This window comes from Rosa rugosa, chromosome 2 (assembly GCF_958449725.1).
Source record: "Rosa rugosa chromosome 2, drRosRugo1.1, whole genome shotgun sequence".
Taxonomy (NCBI): Eukaryota; Viridiplantae; Streptophyta; class Magnoliopsida; order Rosales; family Rosaceae; genus Rosa; species Rosa rugosa.
In genome coordinates, this window is record NC_084821.1 from 44761606 (window position 1) to 44789482 (window position 27877).

The 27877-nt window shown below is 38.9% G+C and overlaps 3 protein-coding genes and 1 pseudogene across 3 annotated transcripts; 3 read left to right on the top strand and 1 right to left on the bottom strand.

Moving 5' to 3' along the window:
- Positions 1–2374: 2374 nt before the first annotated feature.
- On the top strand, positions 2375–6565 carry LOC133730830 (beta-amyrin 28-monooxygenase-like; annotated as a pseudogene).
- A 7320-nt stretch (positions 6566–13885) lies between these two features.
- On the top strand, positions 13886–16519 carry LOC133732215 (protein FATTY ACID EXPORT 6-like). Its single transcript, XM_062159713.1, has 3 exons — positions 13886–14206; positions 14921–15008; positions 16260–16519. The coding sequence occupies exons 1-3, from the start codon at positions 14008–14010 to the stop codon at positions 16330–16332; spliced, it is 360 nt and encodes a 119-aa protein (XP_062015697.1). The 5' UTR covers positions 13886–14007; the 3' UTR covers positions 16333–16519.
- A 1545-nt stretch (positions 16520–18064) lies between these two features.
- On the top strand, positions 18065–20360 carry LOC133733665 (beta-amyrin 28-monooxygenase-like). The gene is made up of 4 exons (XM_062161312.1): positions 18065–18693; positions 18924–19365; positions 19456–19643; positions 19900–20360. The coding sequence occupies exons 1-4, from the start codon at positions 18202–18204 to the stop codon at positions 20194–20196; spliced, it is 1419 nt and encodes a 472-aa protein (XP_062017296.1). The 5' UTR covers positions 18065–18201; the 3' UTR covers positions 20197–20360.
- Positions 20361–21535: 1175 nt separating this feature from the next.
- LOC133734426 (uncharacterized) lies at positions 21536–25729 on the bottom strand. The gene is made up of 7 exons (XM_062162084.1): positions 25313–25729; positions 24513–24653; positions 24045–24410; positions 23557–23802; positions 22882–22974; positions 22393–22593; positions 21536–21985 (listed from the first exon to the last, which is right to left on the bottom strand). The coding sequence occupies exons 1-7, from the start codon at positions 25619–25621 to the stop codon at positions 21770–21772; spliced, it is 1572 nt and encodes a 523-aa protein (XP_062018068.1). The 5' UTR covers positions 25622–25729; the 3' UTR covers positions 21536–21769.
- Between the last annotated feature and the right edge of the window lie 2148 nt (positions 25730–27877).

Below are 27877 nucleotides of genomic sequence, written 5' to 3' on the forward strand. Positions count from 1 at the left end.
AATTGAACGTGTAGTGTTTAGCTTTTGGTTATTTTCTCTCTCCTCCCTAGCTAAATTTAGCTAGAGATTTTAGCAAAAGCCAAATTTGACTTTCATATAGCTATTTTGCTGGAGTGCTAAACTATTTCAAATTAGCCAAATTTTTAACTTTTTGTTGAAATAGCTAGTCTGTTGGAGATGCCCACTATCTTTAGCATAGAATTTTGCGGACGAATGTAATCTCAAATAATGTGCTATTATGAGTCCGTTTGTGTACTTTAGGTGACAGACCTGAACTTTTGTTATGTTTTGTATTTTCCGGCATAAACTTTTATGGGAAATGCCTTCAGGGCAGAAGCAACCCTGTTTTCTCATAAACTGTAGTGTAGAAATGATTGTTTGGAAACATAAATTAGATGCATGGGATCTTATTTTACAGTCCCGTTCCGATCCCCTGGTCAGCAGCTGACCAGGGATTGTGTGGTCACTCATCGTCCGATTTCAATCGGACGGTTGATAGCTCTCACCACAGATCTCATCACTTAGCTGTCAACTGTCCGATTGAAATCGGATGGTGAGTGACCACACAATCCCTAGTCAGCTACTGACCAGGGGAACCTTTTCGCTTATTTTAATGGGACATTGAAATAAGTTCAGCATTTTCCTATCCCAAGAATGACTCATACTTTACTGAACTTCTATGAAGGAGTTGTCTTTTTGTCCATACTCTCCAGGGAATCCAACACCTTGTTTAGAGCATCTTTAGCAGATTCTCTATTTTGGCAGCACTAGTTACTTGACTCACTTCTGACTAAGTGGATAATTATTAACCTTGGGATTTGGATCAACGGATGAAAACAAAAGTCAAAGACAGCCAATGAAGAAGACTAGCCAAGGATAGGAACTGAATTCTTGTTTTTGTTTTTTTTTAAGACGGGGAACGCGGACTTTGGTAGCCAACACGTAAGCCGTTGAAGTCTTTGTTTATTTTTTATTGTTGGAAAGCATCTATTTGTTGTAGATGCCTTAATGATTGTAGCATCTCAATTTAATATACTACAATCATCGTTTATGATTGTAGTATATTAAATTGAGATACTAAATTGTGATTTATTAATTATAAACATGAACGGTTTATACTTGACATATTTGGTTCGTCCATTGATTTGATCTAGTTCGGTATTTTAGGGATTATCAATTTAGAAAAATATTTTTCAGAAGTTTAACGGTTGATTTGCTCTAATGTAATCAAAAAGTTGGTCTCTTAAACAGTTTATTAGAAAGTCCTCAACTAATCCTCATTATAGTGGTCCTCATTAGAAGGGCTCTCTATGTGGGAGTTGGTTTTCATTTGGTGAAATATATGTCCGAGGTTGGTTTTCATTTAGTGAATATATGTCCGAGCAAAGGCATAGCTACACACAGGCTCTGTTGGGCTACAGCCCACCCCAGATTTTGAAAAAACATAAATTTGTAGCTTAATTATGGTTTAACAAATTAAATATTAAGAATTAGCCCACCTCAAATTTCTAAACTTAGCCCATATGTTATTTCTTTTCTTGTTTTAGTCATACACTAGTCTGCAATCACATGCTCTGCATGTGTACCGAAAATTTTTCGTTTTTTTTTTTTAAAAGGTGGGTAGTTATTGCAGAAGAAGACCAGTTATTGCAGAAGAAGTAGATTCACCGGTATTTATTGCAGAGAGAAAATAGTAGGAGAGAAAAGTGGGGGTTGTGGAATCATTTCTTTTTAATTTTCTTAATAAAAATCCATTTTATAATTGTCTTATTTATCCTTCTGATTTAATTTATTCTCAAAGTTTTTTAATCTTTCAGGGTTAAATCTGTCAAAATTTTCCATTTTGGCTAACAAAGCCTCTTCTCTTAATAATAGTATAGATATGTTATTTATTTGCTTGAAGTATTTGATTTGATTTTATTTTGTATTATGCTTTAAGATGCATAGTCGCATAAAAAATTTGTGTGTTTTTTTTTTGGTAAATTAGGTCTGAAAAGAGCCAACTGAGAATTATAATACATATTCAATAATTAAAGATTTTTGCTTCTATTCAAGGGCGCGGGGTACAATTTGAGTAGGTGTGTTCTTTTGGCTTAAACTTTTGTTATCGAATTTCTATCACACGTTATAATGTTGATTTTTTGTGTCATTTAGCTATTTGATTATTTAATATGTATTTAATATATAATGTAGTTTAATTTAAGAAAAGAATAAAACATAATACTCGTAAAACTTAAGAAAAAAAATAATCTGAAAGCATTAGTAAACTTTTAAGAAATTTTTTTTTTTAGCGCACCCTATTTTAAAATGCCAACTTGTTTTCATTTGGTGATATATAATTTGCATTTGTCAATTGGGGGATGGTCATGTTCTTGAGCCTTTCTTTCCAGAATCTTCCATTTATACTCAACTCTCACTCCTTTCAATCTACAAAGGTTTGCAAACTCTCTCTCTCTCACAAACAAAGCCTCACAAAACCATGAAGTCTACTCTTTTCACAATTTTCCTCTTTCTCATTCCCATATACCTTCTCCTAAAGAGCAGAAAAAAAATCATCAGAAAGGCTTCCTCCAGGCTCATTAGGACTGCCCCTAATAGGCCAGAGCCTTGATTTTCTCCGAGCGATGCGTGCCAACACTGTAGAGGATTGGCTTGAACAAAGGATCAGAAAGTATGGTCCAGTTTCAAAGCTAAGTCTCTTTGGCAAGCCAACAGTCTTCATCCATGGACAAGCTGCAAACAAGTTTATATTCACCAGTGATGGGAGCACCATTTCAGCCCAACAAACCGAGTCTATTCGTAGGATTTTGGGGGAACGGAGTATATCCGAGTTAACTGCTGAGGATCACAAACGTGTCAGAAGTGCACTTATGCTATTCATGAAGCCTGAGTCACTGAAGCAATATGTGGCGAAAATGGATGAAGAAATCAGGAAGCACCTTGAGATGCACTGGCATGGCAAACAACAAGTAACAGTGAGTTACCTCTTATTATCACTCTCCACTAGTTATATTATGTAAATTGTGGCAGCACTAGAAATAATAAAATTTGTGGAAAATTAATTAGCCAGCTACAGAAAACCTCCAAATTATCCAACTTTGTTGTTTCTGAGTAATCTCAAAACATAATTGCTGAATTGAAGAAAAGAAACAGAAATCAATGTCAATTAACAACATTTTTCTATTGTTGACAGGTTATGCCCCTGATGAAGAACCTCACATTTAACATAATATCCTCTCTACTTTTTGGGCTTGAACGAGGAACTCGGAGAGATGAATTTTCGGAGTGTTTTCGTATCAATGTGATACCTACGGCCAATTTCCGTAATGGCTCCAATTTCCGTCACGGAGCCATTACGGAAATTGGTCATAGGTACGATGTTGATACGAAAAAATGAGTCCAGGTATCACATTGATAACTTTGTAAGTTCAGGTATCATTCTGAAAGTCCCTAAGTGTCCAGACACCGTTGGTGAACTTTTCCCAATTTTGCACGTGCGATGCACGTGAGTCACTTAATGAAGACAAAAGGACCGATTTACCCTCAAATTCTTTCTTTCTTTTCTTTTCTTTTTTTCTTTATTCTTCTTTCTTTCTTTCTTTCTTTCTTCCTTCTTCTTCTTTTCTGGTTTCTTCTTCCCCTTATTTGAATCATCAAGATTCAAATCATCTTGCTCGTCCGATTCCCACCGCCGATCGCCGATCAAACACCGCCGCTGCGTCTGAATCCACCTTCATGCACCACAAATGTTTCTGGTTCCCCCAACTTCAAATCCTATAGCAAATTGAAATTGTGCATTGAGGCTTCACCGCTCACTCCGAGTTTATCCCCGCCGCCGTCGCCAATGACTTGACCACAACAACCTCCACCACCGCACAACAACGTCGTCCTCCGCTGCTTCTCGATTGGGTTTGGGGATAAGGACTGCTTCTTCCTCCACCGCTAGCGAAATCGTGGAGGCTCAAGGCCACATTCTAAGGACCACCGGCCGGAAGGACCGCCACAGCAAGGTTTGCACCACCAAAGGCCCCAGGGACCGCAGCATCAGGCTCGTCGCCCACACCGCCATTCAATTCTACGACATGCAGGACTGGCTTGGATACGACCAGCCTAGCAAGGTCGTCAATTGGCTAATCAAGAAAGCCAAGGCCGAAATCAACGAGCTCGACTAGCTGCCACCGTGGAACCCAAACTAAATTTATGTTCATACAACATTTTCTCCGACGATGCCGATATCCGCCGCGCAGGACACGCAGAACGTGAGCCTCAATTTCTCGATGGTGGAGGCTCCGAGTTCTTTGTCTACTAATCGGCGAGGCACAATGGTGGGTAGCAGCGGAGTGGCGAAGCTGGTGAATAAGAACAGCTCGAATTTTTTGCAGGTGAGGATGGTGTGGAGGCTGAAGTTGTTAATCTTTGTCTGCCTAAAATTGCCTCTGATCGAAGTTGGGCTAGAGGCCGAAGTTGTCGGCTAAACCGATGAAATTGCAGGTGAGGATGGTGTAGAGGTGGTGTTGCATGTCGGGAACGAAGGAGAGGATGGAGGGGTGGGATTGGATCTGTGATTTGAGAGTGGAGGGCTGGCGGGGTCTGAGTTTCTGATCAATGGTGTATAAAAGGGGGTCGGAGGAGAGAACGAGAGTGGTGGTGGTCAAGTCATTGGCGGTGGCGGCGGGGATGAACTCGGAGTGAGCGGTGAAGCCTCAATGCACAATTTCAATTTGATATAGGATTTGAAGTTGGGGGAACCAGAAACATCTGTGGTGCATGAAGGTGGATTGAGACGCAACGGCGGTGTTTGATCGGCGATCGGCGGTGGGAATCGGACGAGCAAGATGATTTGAATATTGATGATTCAAATCAGGGGAAGAAGAAACCAAAAAAGAAGAAGAAGAAAGAAAGAAAGAAAGAAAGAAGAATAAAAAAAGAAAAGAAAGAATTTGAGGGTAAATCGGTCATTTTGTCTTCATTAAGTGACTCACGTGCATCGCACGTGCAAAATTGGGAAAAGTTCACCAACGGTGTCTGGACACTTAGGGACTTTCAGAATGATACCTGAACTTACAAAGTTATCAAAGTGATACCTGGACTCATTTTTTCGTATCAATGTGATACCTACGGCCAATTTCCGTCACGGAGCCATTACGGAAATTGGTCATAGGTACGATGTTGATACGAAAAAATGAGTCCAGGTATCACATTGATAACTTTGTAAGTTCAGGTATCATTCTGAAAGTCCCCTAAGTGTCCAGACACCGTTGGTGAATTTTTCCCTTCAAAAAATGCTCAAAGAACTTATACGCGAAAGGAGGGTACAACTTGATCAAAAAAGGGCTTCTCCACAACAAGACCTCATCACTTGCTTCCTTAGCATCCGGAATGATGAAGGTAAAGAAGAATTAACAGAGTTGGAGATGGTGCACAATGTCATGGCAGTCATGGTTGCAGGGCATGATACTTCGGCTATTCTTATTACGTTCCTTTTGCGGATTCTAGCTAATGAACCAGCAGTGTATGCTGCCCTTCATCAAGGTACACCTAAACAAGTAGATGGTTTGTGTTCACATTTGTTGCCTAAAAGAGATTTTTTCGACGTTTGATGCTTGTTGAGTTTTGGTTTACAGAGCAGGAAGAAATAGCTAGAAGCAAATTGGCAGGAGAATTTTTAACATGGGAAGATCTTGCCAAAATGAAATACACATGGAGTGTAGCACTGGAAACTCTGAGAATGATTCCTCCTTCCTTTGGTAGCTTTAGGACAGCTGTCAAAGATATTGAGTTCGGTGGATTCCGCATTCCTAAAGGGTGGCAGGTAAGTTCAAATTTTCGCCAATCATAATATTGCATTCTCATTATTTTTCATTGTCATTCTTATCTCCTCCAAAGCATAATAGTGCTTATGTTCACAGCAATGTTGTTTTTCGGTTACGTAATCAAGTGTAGTCCAGAAACAACATAGTTTTGGACAAGAGCACTGTTCAAGTGCAGAAAAGATCAGCAAAACATCTAGATGTTAATCGTAAAATCGAGAACTGATCAAGTCATAACATCCAATGCTAGATATTCTGGGCTACTCCTATGACCCACATGGATGGTAGAATATTTCCAGAGCCATCGAAGTTTGATCCAAGTAGGTTCAACAACCAAGCAACAGTTCCACCCTACTGCTTTGTACCATTTGGAGGGGGACCTAGAATATGTCCAGGATATGAGTTTGCCAGGATCGAAACCCTAATTGCAATGCACCATATGGTAACTCAATTCACCTGGAAGCTATGTGCAGACAATCACTTCAGTAGGGATCTATTGCCTGTACCTACTCAAGGATTGCCCATTGAAATCATGCCGAGAATACTACTGTGAATCCAAATGCTTTGCCAACTCAAAATATTTGTCATGGTTGTTTGGAAAATGTTCCAACAGTACTGTAACTTATTGATTAGATCAACTTTTCGAAAATTTCAATGTAGCCTGAGAAATGTACATTTCTCAATGTAATATTTTATAAGCTATCCATCATTTTATTTGTGAATTATATAAAACCAACGCTTAGAAGTTGTATAAACATGCACACACATATTTGAAATTTGCGAACTCTCTGATTTGAATATGAAGTAATTCAATAAAATGGAACTGTTTATTTCATCACCATCATCTTCATTCGAATTTACTCCATTTTGAAATTTACTTGTATATGAAACTTAAACCAGGTTATCGACCCAACCCGAATCCTAACTCGTTTCAGATTCTATGTTGTATTACTGCTTTCATTTTTTGCTCACTGTGATCTTGATGCTCAGCATAGGTCATGGGAGTATGGGACAATGCCACATGCAAACTTCTGCTGGTGTTGTTGCTGGTATGAGGCAAGTCAAATTCAATCGAACTTTTGATGTATCTCTGCTCCTTGATGTCCTGGATACGTATATATCCTTTAGTGATTACCATCGTAATGCATCTGAATTATGAATGTTTGTCCTCAGCTCTTTGTCTGCTGGATATTTGTTAATCATTCAGTGATTGCCGTATGGTACTGCATCGAAATGATGAGTGTCATTCTTCAGCAGTTTTGGCTAGTAAACATCAGAAGTAGTTTATATACCTAGTGCATTTGGTTCTATATTCTGTTGCTGCATTATGACCTTTCTCCCCCCTATCTTTTGCATAGAATTTTGCGGACGAATGTAATCTCAAATAATGTGCTTTTTATCCTAAAAAAAAAAAAAAAAAAAAGTGCTTTTATGAGTCCGTTTGTGTACTTTAGGTGATAGACCTGAACTTTTGTTCTGTTTTGTATTTTCCGGCATAAACTTTTATGAGAAATGCCTTCAGGGCAGAAGTAACCCTGTTTTCTCATAAATAAAAGTGTAGAAATGCTTGTTTGGAAACATATATTAGATGCATGGGATAAGACATTGAAATAAGTTCAGCATTTTCCTATTTCAAGAATGACTCATACTTTGCCGAACTTTTATGAAGGAGTTGTCTTTTTGTCCTTACTCTCCAGGGAATTCAACACCTTGTTTAAGCCTAGTGAGTTGGCAGCACTGGTCACTTCTGACTAAATAAGTTAATTTAAATTTTTTTTTAATAAAGTTAATTTAATTTGTTTTCATACAAAACTAATGACAAGCATGTGTCTTACTGTATTTGACACTTTAATCAATTAACCTAAACCATCGAAATAACCTCTCTGAGTAGACAAATGCAAACAGATGAGAACACCAGCAAGTAGTAACCAACAGCAACATATTGAGCTCTTCTAACCTGAATTAGGAATCTAGAACATTCTCTCTTATTACAATAATAGAATGTAAATCTAATTTGACAAGGCACATTAAAAGTTAACATGCATATGCATACACATTAAGAAAAGACTTTCCTTAAATAAAACATTTACGAATGTTCTCGTTTCAGCAATTTTAATAAGGGGGGTGAAATTTGCACCCCCAAAATTGCAAACCACACCCCATTTTATTTTTTTAATAATATTTCATCCCAAGTCTTTTTGTATTTCCCAAAATACCCTCAAAAGTTAGATTTTCTTATTGGGTCTCTCTAGGGCTGGACTCGGGTCGGTTCTACAAGTTCAAGGACTGAACCCGAAACCGGAACCGAAGTCTGATTATCGGTTCGGGTTTTCTGTTTTTTGTATCAAGAACCGATCTAGAACCGAACCGACCATGCTCGGGTCGGTTCCTCGGTTTTTCGGTTCCATCTCAGTTCGGTTCCATTCTCGGTTTCTCGGTTCCAAACTCGGATCGGTTCCAAAATCGGTTCCTCGGTTTTTCCATATAGAAACAGTGCTTTTCAGCCGTTTCTAGTTTCCAGTTTTCAGTTTTCCTGATTTCCATACATACATTCAAATGATTCAATAGATCACAATTTATTCACTCATTCAAACTCAAAACAGTATCTACAATCTACATATTCAACAATCAACATCAACATAGCAAATTATCAATTTCCTGCAAACTCCCAAACTGTCAAAGCATGAAAGTGATGAAAGGATTGAAAACATTAAACTATCAAACAATCAAAACTCTCAAACTGTCAAACACAAACACTAAAGCACTTTCCAGCAATACAACTACAAACTCAAAGTCTGCAGACTGCAGAACTGCAATAAATTCAATAATACACATTCCCAGCAATACAACTACAAACTCAAAATCTGCAATATACACATTTCCAGCAATTAAACTGCAAACTCAAAGTCTCACATGCAGCAAATAAAAATAAACAATAAATTGACATATTGAGTGAATTGAATCATTTTTTCTGCCTTTTCTTCTTGGTCGTAGGGGCTGAAGCCGAAGCCTCAGAACTCTTGGTTGCTCTACCACTTGATGCAGATGCAACAACAATAGCCTCAATACATAGTTTCCCTGCAGATTAATCGATCAGGTGACAGAATTAGCTATAGATCAGGTAAAACATTAAGACTCTCTCCATGCATGTAATGTTAATAGATTAGTATTACTCGCTAGTTTCTGTTATTCTAGCATACTATATATGATACTTGCAAGAAAGGTTTACAATATCAATCCACCAACACTTGAAATCACAATAGAATAGGATGCGAAACACAAACGCAAACGCAAATTTCACAAAAATGAAGCTATAATTTGCCTTCTTTGCATATTACCTAAATCTTTCTTTGCTTGTTCAGTTTTTCCCTGCTCCTGCAACGGTGCACCCACATGTATCGCTCATGAGCCTTTTGTTTTTCAATCTCCTCCCTACAAACAGATAGACATGAAGCCACATTCAGTTACCCTTGAATCACTCAAATATTTGGTACAAAAGACAACACCAATTTGATAATATTGGTCATGCAACTTCCGTATTGTGAATTAATGTCATAAGTAAAAAACTGACTACTTGTAGTCTTATACCCCCTATATCATGGAAAGTAAAGCAATATGTATCAGTAAGATTCATTTTTGCATCAAAAGTTTACGAAAACAAAATACTTAACATTTACAAACAAAATCAGAAATCCTAATGAATCAATATAGCACAGTAATACAAACAATTGAGCTTGATTCAGCAATTTGCCTAAATCTCCCAGTGCTGAAGACGAACCCAGGGTGGAACCAGGAACTGAAATCTGGCTGGATTCAACCTTAAAGCGTCTTTTCTTTTTTTAAATAGAAAACTTACAGTCCCAGGAATTTTTTGTTTGTTTCATAAAGCTATTGATAAGGATGTTCTGATCGACCATCATTCCTATATTCGAAATGAGCAACAATATATGCAAAGCATAATAACAATACAAACAAACACAGAAAAAAGTTAGAAATCTAGTTCAACATATCCACTGCCAGAGAACAACTGATCGAGTTACTGAGCAATAACCCAAAACCAAACCCAACAATCAACAAGCTGCCTAGCAGCAACCAATTTCAAGTGATTTGAATTAAACTCACGGGAAATTGCAGAGTGATGAGAGTATAGGGAGAAAAATGAAAGGATTGAAAGCTTACATTGACCAAATCGCAGACGGATCTGCATCAACCAAGTCCCAGGCGGAGCTGCATCAACCAAATCGCAGATGGCCAACACAAATCGAAGACGAGATGTTTCTGGGTTCGTCTCGCTCGCTCGTCTGGGTTCGTCTCGCTCGCTCGCTCGTCTGGACTGAGAGCCTGAGAGAGTCAGAGTCGTCTCCGAATCTGAGATAGGATGGAGATTGAGAGGGTGAGAGACTGAGAGAGTGATCTAGGATGGAGAGTTGGAGACGAGAGTGAGAGACTGAGAGTGTCTCCGAATCTGATCGAATGGACTATGGAGAGTGAGAGACTGAGTTTGAGGGAAGAGATAATTTAGGGTTTTGATCGAATGGATAGGAGATTATGAGATAAAATGGAAGGTTCTGATCGCATTTGGAAGACCTGATCACATGAGAAAGGGTCTATTTTATAGAAAGGGCTAAATACTGTTTAATACCATGTGGTTTGTGTCCAACATCAATTCAGTCCCTCGACTTTCAATTTCATCAAAAACACCCCTGCATTTATCAAATCCCGTCAAATAGATCCTTCCGTCATTCCTCCGTTAACTGCAGCTGTTAACTTGCTGACATGGCATGCCACGTCACCTCTTGTGGGCCCCATCTCTAAGGCAAAGATGGGTATTTTGGTCATTTCATTATCCAGATACAAATCACCCCTTCTTCTTCCCCTCATTTCCTTCATGTACAAAAGTGAAGCCCAGCTACCAGACAGTAGAGTCAAAAGAAAATAAAAAATAAAAGCACTACGACTGACTGACAGAGAAGGAATTGAATGAGCAGCTCATAAATCAAAACTTCAAAAGATCAATCTTTTCAATGACAAAAGCATCCGATTTATAGATCATAACCTCATAAATCACATACCAAAGTGCCATTTCCCAAAAAAATCAGAGCAAGGACTCATCTTTCCCAAAGAATCAAAGCAGCAATTATGATTTCATTCCAAGAAACAGAATGAACCAAAAATCCAATCAAACAATCCTAAAAAAATAGAAACTCATTCAATCAAAACAAGAAAAGAAAGACAATTCTACAACTTCAACGATTCCAGAAACTTCAAATCATCAATTTATGCTCATTGTTTCATGTCATGGTTGGAAATTGGTCAAGGAAGACCAAAACCACCACCGTGAACAGTGAACCACGGTGGATCAGTAAATCCAAAATTCCAATTTTTGCTAATCTCTTCCAAACTTAAATTCAAGTATATAGCAAGGTAGAGCTTGGCAAGGAAAACAAAGTTTGAGACCTGAATTGAAACCAAACGTCGCCGGAAAACATGGAAATTCGTCAGAAAACTCAAATATCTTCTCCTATTCGATTCTTTCTCCCAAGTTAACAGATGGATAAGAAGGTACCATAGGCTTCTTCACCTCGCCAAGACGAAGCTACCGCCACGGGTCTCGCTTGCAGCCACGGCCGGAGTCGGAAAATATGCCGGAAAACTCGAGAAGCATTCGGGCTTCGTCCTGCTGTCATCGCTGCTAGTTCGGAGAAGGGAGGACCGGGCTCCGCTTCACACCGCTGCGAGTAAGCTAACGACGCCGATGTGACTTCGACTTGGTCCCAGAGATCTGCGAGCTTTTCCTCGCCGGAGCACAGTCGCTGCACATCTTCTCGCCAGATGAAAGAAACGAGAGGAAGAAGAAGGGATTTGTATCTGAATAATGAAATGACCGAAATACCCATCTTTGCCTTAGAGATGGGGCCCACAGGAGCTGACATGGCATGCCATGTCAGCGAGTTAACAGCTGTAGTTGACGGAGGAATGACGGAAGGATCTATTTGATGAGATTTGATAAATGCAAGGGTGTTTTTGATGAAATTGAAAGTCGAGGGATTGAATTGATGTTGGGCACAAACCACAGGGTACTAAACAGTATTTAGCTCTTATAGAAATAAGCTCGGCCTTATTATCCAATTATACAATGACATGTGTATTTCGGTTCCAAAGAGGTTTTAAAACCAAGAACCGAAACCGAACCGAATAGACAACTCCAGGAACCAAACCGAGAAAAATGCAAACACATATGTCGTAGAACCGAACCGAACCGAGACTTTCGGTGCGGTTCGGTGCGGTTCCTACGGTTTTACGATTCCAAATCCCAGCCCTAGGTCTCTCTCTCTCTCTCGTTCTCTTCTCCAAAATGTCGGGCTTTCAGAGAGTACAAAGTTCCAATTATCCAACTGCAAAATTGAAAACAAGACCCAATTATCCAACCGCAAAATCGAAAACAAAATCCAAGTACAAAGTCGGGACTCGGGAGGAGATTACAATCCAAAATCCCAAATCGAATAGCAGATTGCTCATTGCTATACAAGAACTTTTCTTCCAATTTCAGTAACTTTAAGCAAGAAACTCAAACCGTAAGAACAAAGAAGAAAAATCGACCTTCAAAAGCAGAGCATTAACTCGACCCGCGGCTTCTTGGGCATGACCCAAGCCCGGACGCCCTCCCACTACTCCAGAACGCTCATGTACCACAAGCTCATCCTCTACAAAATGAGCATCCACCTAATCATATATTGTACAACAATTCAACACCAACCGAACATTTTTTGCAGCAAATTTGAGCAGCAACTAGAACAATAAGCAATTACAAAAAATCCAACCAAATACCTTGCAACTAGCTACCAAATCCATTTTTTAGCACCAATTACTATTGCCCAGACAGTACAGATTCTTCTCTAGGACTAATTTAACCAAACAAACCAGCACATAGCCTCCATACGGATCGATCTAACCAAAACAAACCAAAACAAAAATTAATAAAAACCCAAAACAAACAAAAAAATCAGAAAAAATTAAAAATAAAATTCCATTCCAACTGAGAATCCAAGTCATCGATTGAAAAGCCACAATCCATCCATGCATCAAAACCAAAACCCTAGAATCGGATTCAAATCTCATTTACGTGAACCAATTGGGAACGACGGAGACGCAGAACCAAAAAACCAAAAAAAATAAAATTAAGGGGAGTAATTTGGTCTTCTGCGCCGACTAGCTGTGAGCTCTGGCTTTGTGGGCTAGGGTGGTGAACTGGATGCGGCCAAAGCTGCGGGATTTCCAGTTCTTGTGGTCGCTGGCGATTTCGATGGTGAAGATGGAGTCAAGTTCGAGAGTGGACTCGAGGAAGGTGAGGAGGTCGTTGGTCTGAGAGTGGATTGAGAGGTAAGAGGCAGAGAAGAGGTCGATCGATTTGGGTGTGAGGTTGTCGTAGGACTGATTAGGGCTTAACAATCGGCGTCGCGCGTCGGAGATCTAGCTCGTGCGTCGGAGATTCAATTCCAGTTCCATTCGCCGACGTGATGGTGGAAAGAGGGAGTATTCGCCGGAGAGAGAGAGAGAGAGAGAGAGAGAGAGAGAGAGAGATGGAGAGAGGATAGAGAAAGGGAAGAACATAGTCAACAGACCCAAAAAGAAGAAAAAGAAAATCTGACGTTTGAGGGTATTTTGGGAAGTGCAAAAAGACTTGGAATGAAATATTATTAAAAAAATAAAATGGGGTGTGGTTTGTAATTTTGGGGGTGAAAATTTCACCCCCCTTTTAATAATTGAATTCGTTCATTTGATTACCAAAACGTTCGAATTTACTCCATTTTGAAATCTACTCCATTTTTTTTTTTGAGAATGAAATCTACTCCATTTTGAAATCTATTTGTATATGAAACTTAAACCGGGTTATCGGTCCGACCCAAATCCTAACTCCGGCTCCAGATTCTATCTGGATCCGTGATAGTGACAGGTCGCCATTATGACCTTATCTGAAACAATCAAACTGGGGAGTTGGTATGATTGGCCACACGACAAATTGACCCACACGATCTCCACGCGCCAGTAGTTGACCGTTTATATACACACTCTTCATTTCAGGCACAAAAGGAGTAAGAGCAATAAATTCAAAGCCTTGTTCTTTCTTCATTCGATCTGTGAAAGACTACAAATTTCCCAAGAATCCAAGCTTACCCAGAAAACCCAGTTTGAGAAAATGCACGATTTCTGCTTCACGATCCCCTACGGGCTTTTGCTGGTGGGTGGAGGAGTATTTGGGTATTTCAGGAAGGGGAGCACAGCTTCTCTGTTTGGAGGTGCAGGCATTGGATTGCTTCTCACTCTTGCTGGCTATCTCAGTCTCCAAGCCTTTCATAAGAAGAAGAACTCCTATCCTGCTCTGATTCTTCAAACAGGTACACTTATTACTCTTTACATGGTTGATTTGAAATCCCAGATGTGATAGTGATGAATTGACTGAAGTTATAGGAAGGAGTAATAAATCTTGATCTGGGTTTTTGTTGCTTTGGGAGAATGATCAAGAAACAATGATGGGTCATGGAAGATGTAAGCTTTGTAGTTTGATTAGCTTGATGGCATTGACTTTCCTGACATGGAAGAAATCAGAAATGCGACTTGTTATTTCTCTTGTGAGATTATTGCTTTGTTCTGTCTAGCTATTTGGAAGCTCTTTGGTTCTGCATGATTATGATATATGAGTGTTTACTCAGTTAATGTTAAAACTGGTTTCAAGGTGTGTGTTAGTTTTCTGGAAGGTCTTATAAAGTTGGCAGATAAAATGTAAGATAGTGAAGAAATAGTGAATTGCAGACTATAATAGGCATCTCTAACTAGTTAGTAACTAGGCAGTGCGCCCCTAACCACGGGGAAGTAAGGATTACGTATGGTTTAATACTAAAGAGTTTTTATTAGTCATTGTCAATGCAATTGGACCTTGCTAGGGTGATATAAATGAAATGAGCTTAGTGAGTGCTATACGAGATTGAAGAAGATTGATTTTCAGAAGATTTTACTAATTTTTTCTTTTCTTTTCTGGTTTCATGTTGTGCTTGCTGTATTGTTGATTCTCAATCTATAGAAACGTTGTGTTAAACTAATTTGTGTGACAGTTTGTGCCGCCACACTAACATGGGTCATGGGACAACGCTATTTACAAACTTCTAAGATCATGCCAGCTGGTGTTGTTGCTGGCCTCAGGTAAATTCAGATAACCACCTATTTATGTGTGTCTGCTCAATTTTCTGGATACATATATATCATTTAATATTACTGTAGTAGTGCATCTGAATCATGAATGGCATTCCTCAATCTTTTGGCTTGCAGGATATTTGTATATCATTTAGTGATTACTGTATAGTACTGCATCTAAATCATGAATGTCATTTTTCAGCTGTTGACTAACAAACATTAGAAGTAGTATATGTACCTTATGCATTGGTTTGTATCGCTGCATTGTGACTTCTTTCTCCTTTGTATCTAACTTTGTGAACAATGTAATCTTAAGAAATGTGCTGGTATGAGTCAGTTTGTGTACCCACGGATGTACATAGAACACAAGTGTTAATGTCCTTTTGGTTTGTGGTTTGGGGATGGTAGGTTCCTCATCAACGAAAGGCCTCTAATGTGGAAAGTAGTTTTGTTAAAGGCTGGCAAATGTTAATGTTATGTGGGGTTGTCTGTCATGAATGGCTATTGGTGTTCTTATAAATGTTATCTATTTTAATTGTTTGTAAAAACTTGGATTAATTGAATGCTCATCAAAATTAATCACTTGGATGTCATGTTTTATGGACGACCGACATGTCTCCCCTTTTGCTGAAAATGCAAATCTCTCCTTAATGATGGAAGAAGTGGCCCAATTATATGAACAAGTTTTATCTGTTTTTTGTTGAAAACAATTGTCAGACTCTTAGTTCAATGGAGTTTCAAATCCCATACAGGTCATACCACCTTACAACCAGTGTCGTTGGGAAACCTTACTTGCATTATTTCCATCGCATCATCAATCATATAAATGGGCCACTTGTGGCTTTCAACAAGATAGCTGAACTAGGTGTGAAGTTTGGATTGAGTCCACCAAACCTTTCTGCCTACTTGTGTATACTATATTTGGTACTATATAGAATAGGAGGGATGAAATTGGCATGATGGTAATGGGGTGTGAGATATTTGGAATGGAATCTATGTTCCCATGCTCTGTTCTGTGGATGTTTTTCATTGGTTGTTCAAAGAAATAAAGTCATTCAACTATTGTAATGTATGGGTTGCCATTTCATGGTTATCATATTGTTTTTAGGATGTTCTTGTAAAATTATTTGCAGGATATTATTCATCTGTGATGCAACCCTTTTGATTGCTGTTCCTGACAGTTGTATATTGTTTTATATATCTCCTCATATGACATATATTTGAAGTTTTCTGAAGCTAAAATGACTTTATTTGTTGCAGTGTTGTCATGACAGGATTTTATCTCTACAAAATTGCAACTGGTGGCAACCATATTGCTGCGAAGACCAAGTAATGGTATTTGAGGGTTACTATTGGTACTTATAAACTGACATATTAAAACTGTATCTATCACGATACGCATATATGATGTTTACTGAAACTTATAATTAATCCAATATCACTAGATAATGTGCTACCTGGTTATGTGTATGAAACAGAAGATGCCTTTTGTCTTTGAAATTGAATGGATCCTTGTCTCAGACCTGAATTTCATTATTTACTGTATTTCTCATCAAATTATCTACAGCTCTAGACAGACTTAGGTGATAAACCTGATCCTTTTGTTTTGGTCTAGCATAAAGTTCTTTACCAATGAGGGGGAAAATGCCTTCAGGGCTAGGAATCTGTGTTTTCTCATAAATTTGAGTGTAGAACTGTTTTTTGGAAACACGAACTAGATGCATGGAAAGTCTTATTTTAATGGGACATCCAGATATGTTACATTTTCATTTTCAAAGAATCTGTCATTCTTGGTGAACTTCTATAGAGGAGTTGGCTGTCTGTCCGTACTCACCAGGGAATCAAACAACTTGGTTCAGCCAAGATTCTACAAATATTATCAATCTAATATATATATATATATATATATATATATATATATATATATATATATATATATATATATATATGTGTGTGTGTGTGTGTGTGTGTGTGTGTGTGTGTGTGTGGGAGCCCTTCCACTAAGGGATTCCTTTTTTTGGCCATTTAGGGATCCTTTGTAGGACTCCACTTTTCGATCGTATTTCGGCATTTAGACTGTTCAGTTTTTAGGTGTTAATGTATAGATTATTTCTGCAAATTTTCAACCAAATTGATGATCGTTAAGGTGTCGAACTAGATTAAATCAATAGACGAATCGAATCTGTCCAACCTGAGTCATACGTGTTTATAATTGTAAATCGCAGTTATGAATGCCTTGATGATTATCAATTTGGCTGAAAATTTGCAGAGATGATCTACGCATATATACCTAAAAACTGAACGGTTGAGTTGTAAATATGTGATCGAGAAGTGGGTATAATGAGCGATCTTTTAGAAGGGCTATGTATATATATTCAAACTCATGGATACGGAGATATCCTCTTGCTAAACAGTCTGGTGACTTGTGTTGTCAAGCCAAGCAATAGGGATCATCGACCTAAAGAATCAAGATTGACAGGTCCAACAAAAATAACATATTTGTTATCTAGCAAGGGAGCTGGTATGAGTCTAAATCCGGTGCCCTGAACCCCAACCTGAATTTGATTAGTTTGACAGTATCCCATTCTTGAGATTTTAAACTCAAAGCCTGCTTCACCTGCCCGGATCATTATTGGCTGATAGTGAGTCGGCAACACTAATCAATTGTGATTAGAATAAGTTAATCTAATATATGTTCATACACATGGTGGTGACATGAGATTATGTCTATACATTTGACATTTTTTTTTGATGGTGAAAATACATTTGACATTTTTGATCAGTTGCACTAACTTAATTACAAAACATGGCGGAAACTGCGATAAAATAGCTTATCATCAGTCGCCCGATTAAAGAATTGCAATACTAGTGAGAAGGATTCCCGAGATTTTGGACCAGCTTATCTTTATTTCATTTTGTACAAACAACTAGAAACCAACACTCTTCTAGTATCAAGTAGTAACCAATCTGCTTGACTGCTTTTGCATAGTTTTGTCATATTGATTGTTTTTAGCTGAGGGTTGAGGTTGGGGTGTAGTTTAAATGTTCTGAAAACTATGATATATGCCAACCCAAAAGCCAACAAAAACATCTTGAGCTACTAGCGTCGATATTTCCCAGACTCCCCCATTTATACTGAACTTCCACTCTCTTTAATCTGTACTCTGCAAACTCTTTCTCATACAAACGAAGCCTCCAAACCATGAACTCCCTTTTTGCAGTTTTCCTCTTCCTCATTCCCATATTCCTTCTCCTTACGAGAAGAAAAAAGTCATCCGATAGACTTCCGCCGGGATCATTAGGACTACCCCTGATAGGCCAGAGCCTTGGTCTTCTCCGAGCCATGCGTGCCAACACTGCTGAGAAATGGCTTGAACAAAGGATAAAAAAATATGGTCCAGTTTCGAAGCTAAGTCTCTTTGGCAAGCCAACAGTCTTCATCCACGGACAAGCTGCAAACAAGTTCGTATTCACCAGTGATGGGAGCACTATTTCCAGCCAACAGACTGAGTCTATTCGTAGGATTTTGGGGGAACGGAGTATATTTGAGCTGAGTGCCGAGGATCACAAGCGTGTAAGGAGTGCTCTTATGCTGTTTTTAAAGCCCGAGTCACTGAAGCAATATGTGGGGAAAATGGATGAAGAAATCAGGGAGCACCTTGAAATGCATTGGCATGGAAAACAACAAGTAACAGTAAGTTAGCTACCTTTTCATCAGCTAATCATTTTCTGTAATTATAGGCAGCTAATTGAAATTAATAAACTTGTGAAACATGAACCAGCCAGCTGCAAGAAACCTCCCAATTTATCCAATAATATTGCTTGTAAAACCCATTTTTTCTCATGTAGTAACAAAAATGCTGAACTGAACAAAAAAAAAATAGAGATGGTCTTTATTTAACAAACCTTTTGGACTGTTGACAGGTCTTGCCCCTGATGAAGAACCTCACGTTCAACATAATATGCTCTCTACTTTTTGGGCTTGAACGAGGAACCCGCAGAGACGAATTCGTCGAGTGTTTCCAAACAATGATAGAAGGAATGTGGTCAGTGCCAGTTAACTTTCCCTTCACGCGTTACAACAGCAGCCTCAAGGCAAGCAAGAGGGTTCAAAACATGCTCAAGCAACTTATACGTGAAAAGAGGGTAGAGCTTCAGCAAAAAAAAGCTTCTCCACAACAAGACCTCATCACTTGCTTCCTCAGCATCCGAAATGATGAAGGCAAAGAAGAATTAACAGAATTGGAGATGGTGCAAAATGTCATGGTAGTCATGATTGCAGGACATGACACTTCATCTGTTCTGATTACTTTCCTTTTGCGGCTTCTAGCTAATGAACCAGTTGTTTATGCATCCCTTCTTCAAGGTACGCCTAAACAAGTCGATGGTTTGTTCACATTTCTTGCCTAAAAAGGATTTATTCGACCATTGATGCCTGTTGACTTTTGGTTTACAGAGCAGGAAGAAATAGCTAGAAGCAAATCGGCAGGAGAGTTTCTAACATGGGAAGAACTTGCCAAAATGAAATACACATGGAGAGTAGCACAGGAAACTCTGAGGATGACTCCTCCTGTCTTTGGTGGCTTCAGGAATGCTATCAAAGATATTGAGTTCGGTGGATTCCTCATTCCTAAAGGGTGGCAGGTAAGTTCAAATTTACAAAAAGCATAACATTGCATTGTCATTATTTTCCATTGTTGTTCTCCTCCAAACGAATCCTAGATATGGATATAGTGCTTTTGTTCATAGCAATGTTGTTGTTTGGTTACATAATCAAATGGAGTCCTAAAACAGCATAGTTTTGGACAAGAGCACAGTTCAAGTACAGAAAAGATCAGCAAAACATCAAGACATTGATCGTAATATAGAAAACTGATCAAGTCATAACATTCACTGCTAGATATTCTGGGTTGCTCCTATGACCCACATGGACGATAGCATATTCCCAGAGCCATCAAAGTTTGATCCAAGTAGGTTCGACAAGCAAGCATCAGTTCCGCCCTACTGCTTTATACCATTTGGAGGGGGACCTCGAGTATGTCCAGGATATGAGTTTGCCAGGATAGAAACCCTTATTGCAATGCACCATATTGTAACTCAATTCACCTGGAAGCTAAATGCAGACAATCACTTCAGTAGGGATCCAATGCCAGTCCCTACTGGAGGACTTCCTATTGAAATCATGCCTAGAACATGATTTGGAACACTGAAGTGCTTTACCAACTCAAATAGTTGTTATGCTTGTTCAGAACATGTGCCCACGGTGTTGTAACATATTGATTATATATAATTATATGATTACGGAACTGTTCTAAAATTTCAATGAAGCCCTCCTCCCCAAGCTGCTACTGCTTTTCTTGATGATTAATCTCTTTCTAAGTTTCTAGATCTAGTCGTCTGTTAGACCTGTAATTAGTTTTATTTTTAATTTTTTTTACTGTTTTGGGTCTTCTTAATTGTATCATACGGTCTAAGATATTTTGAAAAATATATGTATGTCATACATTAACATACACTAGAATTTCCTCATATTCTATACATTAATTTGTCCTTTGATTTCTAGTGCAAGGGACATCAATCGTATTTATAAAGAGCAACATTATACAGTGTTGACATAAATGCCATTGACTATTGGCATATTTTAACCGTGTTAGAGCAACTCCAACAGTTTCTCTATAATTTCTGTATTATATAGGAAGCAAAAATCAAAATATCCATAATTTTTCTGCTCTAACTTCAACAGATTCCGTATTTTACGATCTCCATAATTCTTCCCTAAGAGCAACTCAAACAATCTCTCTATAATTTTTGTATTATAGGGAAGCAAAAGTCAAAGCTTTAAGTAATTTTTCTTCGCCAATTTCAACAGATTCCCTATTTTACAGCAATATCTAAAACCTCCATAGTTATTCCTAAGGATTTCAGAGATTGCTGTATTTTGTTTTCTCTTTCCTTACTATTCATAAAATGGGGATAGTTATATGGAATTTGCTGAAGCAAAAGAGGCTCATTTTTTCCTAAAATAGAGAAAAATCAAAATATGGGAAAGCTGTTGGAGGTGCTCTAAAATTTTAAAAATTGCTGTAAATTTAGAAAAATTTTGTATCTTTTTCACCACTATCCCTAAAATGAGGACATGTATAGGGAATTTATTAGAGCAAAAAAAAAAAAAAAAACTTATCCTTCTCAAGTAGAGGAAAATTCAAATATGAAGAAATTGTTAAAGTTGCTCTTAGTGGTCAGAGTACAATGTTAACTGAATGAAACTTACTGTATGCAAATGTAAAAATTTAATAGTTGGGTATGAAAATGAAAATAGCTTTCTAGTTCAAGTGTATTTTGTAATTAATCATAAAAATGGCAACCTTAATGAATGCCCTGAAATGGTCTGCATGTGTGTTCGCGCGCACGGGGGCATAGTGCACAAGTAATTATATAAAGATCCAAGACCATTCTCTGAAACTGCCCCCAACTTCTTTTCGCAAACAAGGCACCACTAGATCAAATCGAAACGACATAAAAAGAACCAAGAATCATTTGAGAAAAGGACATTAAATATTTCTCTACACTACGATTCATCTGTTTTACCATGTACATTGTACAAGAATTGGATATCTCGAGTCTTCCCATTTGTACCCGACTAATCACCATAATTACAGCTTCACCACCTTTCATACCTTAGTATCCAACAATACAATTAAACTACAATCAAAAGAAAGCGGCATGGCATCACCTATAGACGTGACCAATTTGTTAAACTAACAGAGGACTCAGCAATTCTGCCGCCTGGAATACTTGGGGGGCAGTGATGGGCATCTCTCATTCATATGGGCGTATGGTTCCATGATGTTGTATTCAGGCAATTCCATTCGATACTTCCCTTTAATCTGACAGAACGGAAGCTTCACGGTGTCCCCATCATTGCACCACTTGGGCAGGCGGCTCGAATCATTTTCAAAGAACTTGAGCATGTAAGCGTCTTTTATCTGCAATAACAGCAATTGAAGAAAATAAAAATCAATAAATACTCCTTATGAAACAACTTCATTCCAACCACATGTAATGTTTTGAATAGACAACTTAAGTGACCTCAACTATCTATTTCCTCGGGTTTTAAATATTAGTATATCACTACAACAGAATTTATCAGAAATAGATGCAAGTATCAATACCAAAAATAGGGTATTATGATTTCGATGCAGCTATGGTCAAATACTATTCAGTTCCTATTGAAGAGGGAATAAAAGGGCTCAGTCATCACTTATCTTTTGTATCTCCCTATAACTAGTAAATGCTTGCCTTTTTCACACACTGGATTTGGAGATGATGCAGAAAAAAGGCAGCTATTTATTGGAAGCAAATAGAGATTAAACTTTATTGTGGATGAATTTACCGTAAATTCAGTAACTTGGATAGAGCTTGCAATTGGATCAAAAAGTCCAGCCTCCTTATACATTTCAAGAATGAAAGCAACGCATGAAGTTGACTTCCCATCACTGTACAGCCAATCATCTTGTTCCGGAATTGTAAGCAATTGATCAAAAGATGACCCACGCTTTTCAACTTCAACCAGGATCTCAGGAAAGCTAAGGTTCTGCGAGAAATAGAAATAGTACATCAGACCGGTTTGTATCAGACACTCAAAGAGACAATGAAAGATCACAATGAATTCCAAGCTCGATCTTGTAAACTTGCTTAATTCCAATCAAAAATAAGAATCTTAACCAGTCGATCTTTTTAACTCAAGATATGCCCATTTATGTGTCCTCCTAAAATATGATGCCATGGTGGTCATAAGATTTGTAAAACGTATTTGTCAAAGAGAGTCATACAGCCCTTGTTAGACATGGTATTGCAATTGAAGGAGACAGTTCCACAATACCTGAGTTTCAAGTCGCTTGTTCAAGGCTTCATTCCACAAGTTAGCAGCATATGTAGGCTTTATTTGATTCCAAACTGTCATAACAGAAGCAATCTGCGTAACCATAGAGCTAACAATCAGGACCAATGAATTAAGAATGCCAATTAAAACAAGCACAAGCACTCACTATCGGGATGTGTGTGTGTGTGTGTGTGTGTCAGAGAGAGAGAGAGGAGAGAGAGAGAGAGAGAGAGAGAGTTAATTAATTTACTGATTTTGGTCCACAAATTTAATTATGAATCTAAAGAAGGCATTATTCTTTTTCTTCTCTTTTATAGTTGTAAACAGCCACCGATTATATTCGCATCAAAAATTTGTACTTGGAAGGAATCTGAACTTTATCTGACCCTTTTCAGTCCACTCTGTAACAAATAGTATCTTCACATCAGCAATTGATGCAGATAAGTTTGTAGAGTGGTCCAGTGAAAGCCAGAAATTAATTCTAAAAGTAAAGATTGGTGTAAAGCATTTAATAGGTAGCTTTTTAGGGCCATTGAATCCCAGGCCTGAATCTAGACAGGCAATAGGAACTGGCAACATCAACAATATTAAAAGAAATAGTTAACATTGTAGCAACCACTAATATGGGAGACCTAGCCTGACAAAGAAATGTTAAATGTAGTTAAATAAACATACCACATGAGCATCCAAAGGGGGTGGATAGTTTTCATCTATAGTATCTATCCAGCTGAATATCATGTTATGATAACCATATGGTTGGCCTTCCATGCTCCTTGCATACTCCCAGGCCGCAGTCTCGTTAAACTTCGCTCGGATATCAGGATGCAAGGGAAGCAATGCAATGTGGGGATCGGAATCATCTTTGTTTAGCTCAAAATCCCACCACTCATCCCATGGCAGAATAGCAATAATATCTTCTCCCTAGAAAATGAAAGGAAAAAGGAAGCACGTCAGCATAGAGCAAAGATAACATTAGGTATACAAATATCTATACAAACCATAGGATAAATCGTTTTAGAACTTATAGAATGAAATTGCCATGCATATCACACATAAGCATTCGTAGGAAACTGAACTTCCTAGATCCTGAGTGCCAGTACGCCTAAAAATGAACAGATATGACGTAATATACTGTGTATTAACTTTGTAGATTCATGGTTCACCTGCTCATTTTCATTTCCTGATTCACCAACCCACAACTTTCCTTCAGAATCCCTTAAACAAACTGCAGAATGACCAGCATACGCTCCACTGACCCACTTCTCTAGAGTCTCAAATCCACCCCACCTCCCGCGAATCTTGGATATTGCAAGGAAATCTCCGGAGTGAATATCATCAGTGCTAATATTTGTTACCCAAGGTTGAGGTCGTTGCTCGAAGGTTGCACCCATGTGCTTTTTGAGAAACCCAATATTGGACAGCTCTCCCCATCCTGTATTTGTAAACAAGGGAAAGACCTCCCACAATGCTTGAAGGGTGCCAAACATCCCCGCTTGCATGAGGAATATAGAAACTCCCCTGTTTTTAACCTGATTTAGTAACATTAAATCCAGGTTACACTCACAACTTTTCTTCGGGAACAAAAGTTTGAATATCAAGTAATTTATAAATACTAGAAAGAGGCAACTTACATATTCATACTCAGCTTTCCCTGTCCACTCTTTAAACTCGAGTGTGTGCTCCCGCGACAGAAGATAGTAATCCCATGTGACAGTATATGGAGTTGCAAAGACATAAATATCCATACACGTCCAACTATGAGCCTTGCTAACCTGGATACAAGCACAGTATCAACTTTCAGCGACTATAATAACAGCACGGCTCTCGTAAATGGTCCAGAGTTTCAAAACATATGAACTCAATATCTGATGAAAATGTAAGGTCACACATATCCAAAATCACGAATTTTCCTTCCACATCAAGCAACCAAAAATGCACAGGACTGTTAAAAGATTGATATCCAGGACCATTTTCACCTGAATCAACACTCCTCACACCCAAATTTTCTACAAAATTAACTCTCAAAGCCAATCCTATGCTTCGGCCCATTAAACCCGCGAAACAATCAAAAGCAACCCCAGAGGAGCAGCAGTCGAAAATGTCATTAACAGCTTAATACCCAGCACACAGTGCTCTAATGTTCTTAAACTCCTCCCAATAAGGCTCACTAATTCAACCACTGAGCTCAGACAACACCAACAGCAGCTATTTTAGTCAACAGCTCCCATACCCCAAAATCCTAACACATCACCTAGAACCAAACTAAAAGCCAAAATCAACAAATAAAAACAAACTCAAAAGTTTTAGTTACTTTTTAACAGTACAAATCGTGAGACTACTATTTATCAAGGTCAACCAAAAAAACCCAGATGCTGAAAACTCCAAATTTCGATAAACGGAATCGAAATATATAAATGAAAAGTTGGGAGACCTGGATATGAAGAGTGCCGCCACCAAATTGTGAGCCGGTTTTGTTGTGGAACTCCATCCAAGCCGAGTTCTGGTAAAAGCAGGCGCCTTTCCAGCCGAGAGTGTTGTTTTGGGACGAAGCGGAGCCGACGAAAGTGGGGAGGAGATCGACTGCGCTGTGGAGGGAGTTGAGGATTGGCCATGAGAGCTGTCTGGGAAGGAGAGGGAGCAGGTCGCGGGGGTGGAATGGTAATTTGACCGAGTATGAGAAGAGCAGAGTGAGGGTGATGGCTGCTGCGAGGAGTAGAGAGGGAGAGGGGGGGGGAGCCATGGGAGGCAGAGCTTCAGCGTTGGACCCGATTCGTTGGAGGAAGAATCGTTCTTTTAACTCGGACCAGTTTGTTTTTTTTTTTGCATTTTTATTTTTTCCCTCTTTTTTTTTGGAACGTGGAAAATACTATAAATTGGTTGCAGGGAGTGAGATTTGTCTAATTAGAAAAAAAAGGTGAGAGGTTTTGGCTATCTTCTGTTGGAAGAATCGTGACACAACTTACATACATATGAATTAATATGTTTATTTATTTGAAAAGTTCACTTAATTGGTATAGAAATAAATCAAGTAAGAAACCTCTTTCAATCCTTACCAAAAAAAAAAAACAACCACTGTCTGTTAAAGGCAAACTTAATTGGTAACATGTTTATTATGTAACAAAAAAAAAACGGATAGGCAAAATCCAAAAATAAAATAGATAATCCTATGTACCAACATCATGTAACCTAAATGAGGACCTTTTAGCGGAGCTGCGTTGCGCATCTTGAGCCCTAGCAGCCTCGTCGCTCTCAATTGAGGCTCGTCCAGTGATGGCCGGCGGCAGTGCGACCTTGATCGCGTTGTTGTCGTTTATCATTGCCGGACAGATGATTTTCTATAGGTGATGGTTCCTTTGGCTAGATTCTTGGTTTGGCTGGGTTTTGGAGGTTGGCAGGTGGTGCTTTGTTTGTCTGTGCTTAGGCTGTTCTGAGGCAAGTGAAGGTGGGTGCAGTATTGGGCTCGACGTCAGGCGGGCGTGGATGGATTTCAAACTATGGTTGCGGCTCAGTTGGTGGCATTGTGGTGGAATGGAGGCGCTCTTCGTGGCGGTGATGGTGGACTTGGACGCTCCTAACAGATCTACAATGAGGGCTGAGGCAGGGCCGGCTGGGCCTGCTGCTATGCTTTCTTGACCAGGCTTTTCTTTGGGCCTTGCTTGGGTTGTTGCTATTTTCAATAGATTAGATTTTCCTTTCAATAATTCCCTTTTTGTTTGGGGAGGTAGTGGGCTTCGACCAGGTCTAGGCATTTTTTTTATGTTGTTTTTTTAGTCGTTAATTAGTTAGGTGACAAACTACGTTCAGCCAGATAAGTTTTGTCTTGTCTATCCTAGTAGAAGCTCCTCTAGGAGTCTTTGTAGAAGTACTTGGTTTAAACGTATCACAATGGCGTGCTCGGCATTGGAGTCAAGTAGAATAGATTGCCTACGACATGAGGTGTTTTTGTTAGCATAAACTACTTTGAGTTATCAAAGATGTAATAGAGTAGTCTTCTAGTACGTACTATTCTTTGCCCATGAATCCGGGCCATATTAATATATGAGCTCGTTACATCAAAGAAAAAAAATGTAACCTAAATGAGGAAGAAATGGGAGAATAATTTAATATAGTTACTGTTTGTTGTGATATCCACTTATATTCGATTAAGAGCATCCATTCTATAACCAAATCTCATTTCATAATAAATTCTTGAGGTCGGTGGTTGAAATATAAGCGCAAGGCTGATGGCCAACATAGTACATGAGGCCGGTGGCCGAAATAATGCACGAGGCCGTTGGCCAAAATATCTGTGCGAGGACTGTAGCCAAGAGGAATGTATGTGGCCACTGGCCAAAATGAATATATAAGGCCGATGGCCACATATAAATATCTGACGCCGGTGGCCAAAATGAATAAAATGTTGTCTATCAGACTCGAAGGAAAATGGGGGCAACTCTATGTCCCGTGCAAAAACTAACTCTTCGCCTGAGAGCAATCCATGAATTCATCATAGACGGTTTGATTTCGAACTCCTGGTACTCTGAATATACTCATGTTTTTAATTGTTATTGAAATTTTCGTAAGAGCGGACTCTTGGTAAAGGCGGCAATAACATATAGGCAGCAAATTGTTTTTAATTCTGTGCATACGAGCACACAACAAAGAAAAACAAGGGGCAATATGTAGAGTAAAAGGAATATCGACGAGGAAAGCCCCCGACGAAGAAAATATCCTCGACGAGGAAAGCCCCCGACGAAGGAAAATATCCTCGACGAGGAAAGCCCGCGATGAAGAAAAAATATCCACAACGAGAAAAGCTCACGACAAAAAGAAAAAACATCGTTGACGAGAAAAAGCTCTCGACGACTAAAAGGCTCTCGACAAGGAAAAAAGCTCTCGACGAGGAGGTGAATTCTAAAGGAGGAGTAGACTCGAAAAGCAAAAGGCTCGAGGAGGCAACCGTGTCGAACACTGAAGCATTAAGCGTCACCACATCTAGGTGCCAGATCTTGTCGAG

Coding starts and splice junctions, on each gene's coding strand:
- LOC133732215 (XM_062159713.1), top strand. CDS start 14,008: ATGCACGATTTCTGCTTCACGATCCCCTACGGGCTTTTGCTGGTGGGT. Junction 14,207..14,920: donor TGCTCTGATTCTTCAAACAG/GTACACTTATTA, acceptor TTTGTGTGACAG/TTTGTGCCGCCACACTAACA. Junction 15,009..16,259: donor GGTGTTGTTGCTGGCCTCAG/GTAAATTCAGAT, acceptor TATTTGTTGCAG/TGTTGTCATGACAGGATTTT.
- LOC133733665 (XM_062161312.1), top strand. CDS start 18,202: ATGAACTCCCTTTTTGCAGTTTTCCTCTTCCTCATTCCCATATTCCTT. Junction 18,694..18,923: donor ATGGAAAACAACAAGTAACA/GTAAGTTAGCTA, acceptor GACTGTTGACAG/GTCTTGCCCCTGATGAAGAA. Junction 19,644..19,899: donor TCATTCCTAAAGGGTGGCAG/GTAAGTTCAAAT, acceptor ATTCACTGCTAG/ATATTCTGGGTTGCTCCTAT.
- LOC133734426 (XM_062162084.1), bottom strand. CDS start 25,621: ATGGCTCCCCCCCCCTCTCCCTCTCTACTCCTCGCAGCAGCCATCACC. Junction 24,654..25,312: donor GCGGCACTCTTCATATCCAG/GTCTCCCAACTT, acceptor GCTTGTATCCAG/GTTAGCAAGGCTCATAGTTG. Junction 23,803..24,044: donor CAGGAAATGAAAATGAGCAG/GTGAACCATGAA, acceptor TTCATTTTCTAG/GGAGAAGATATTATTGCTAT.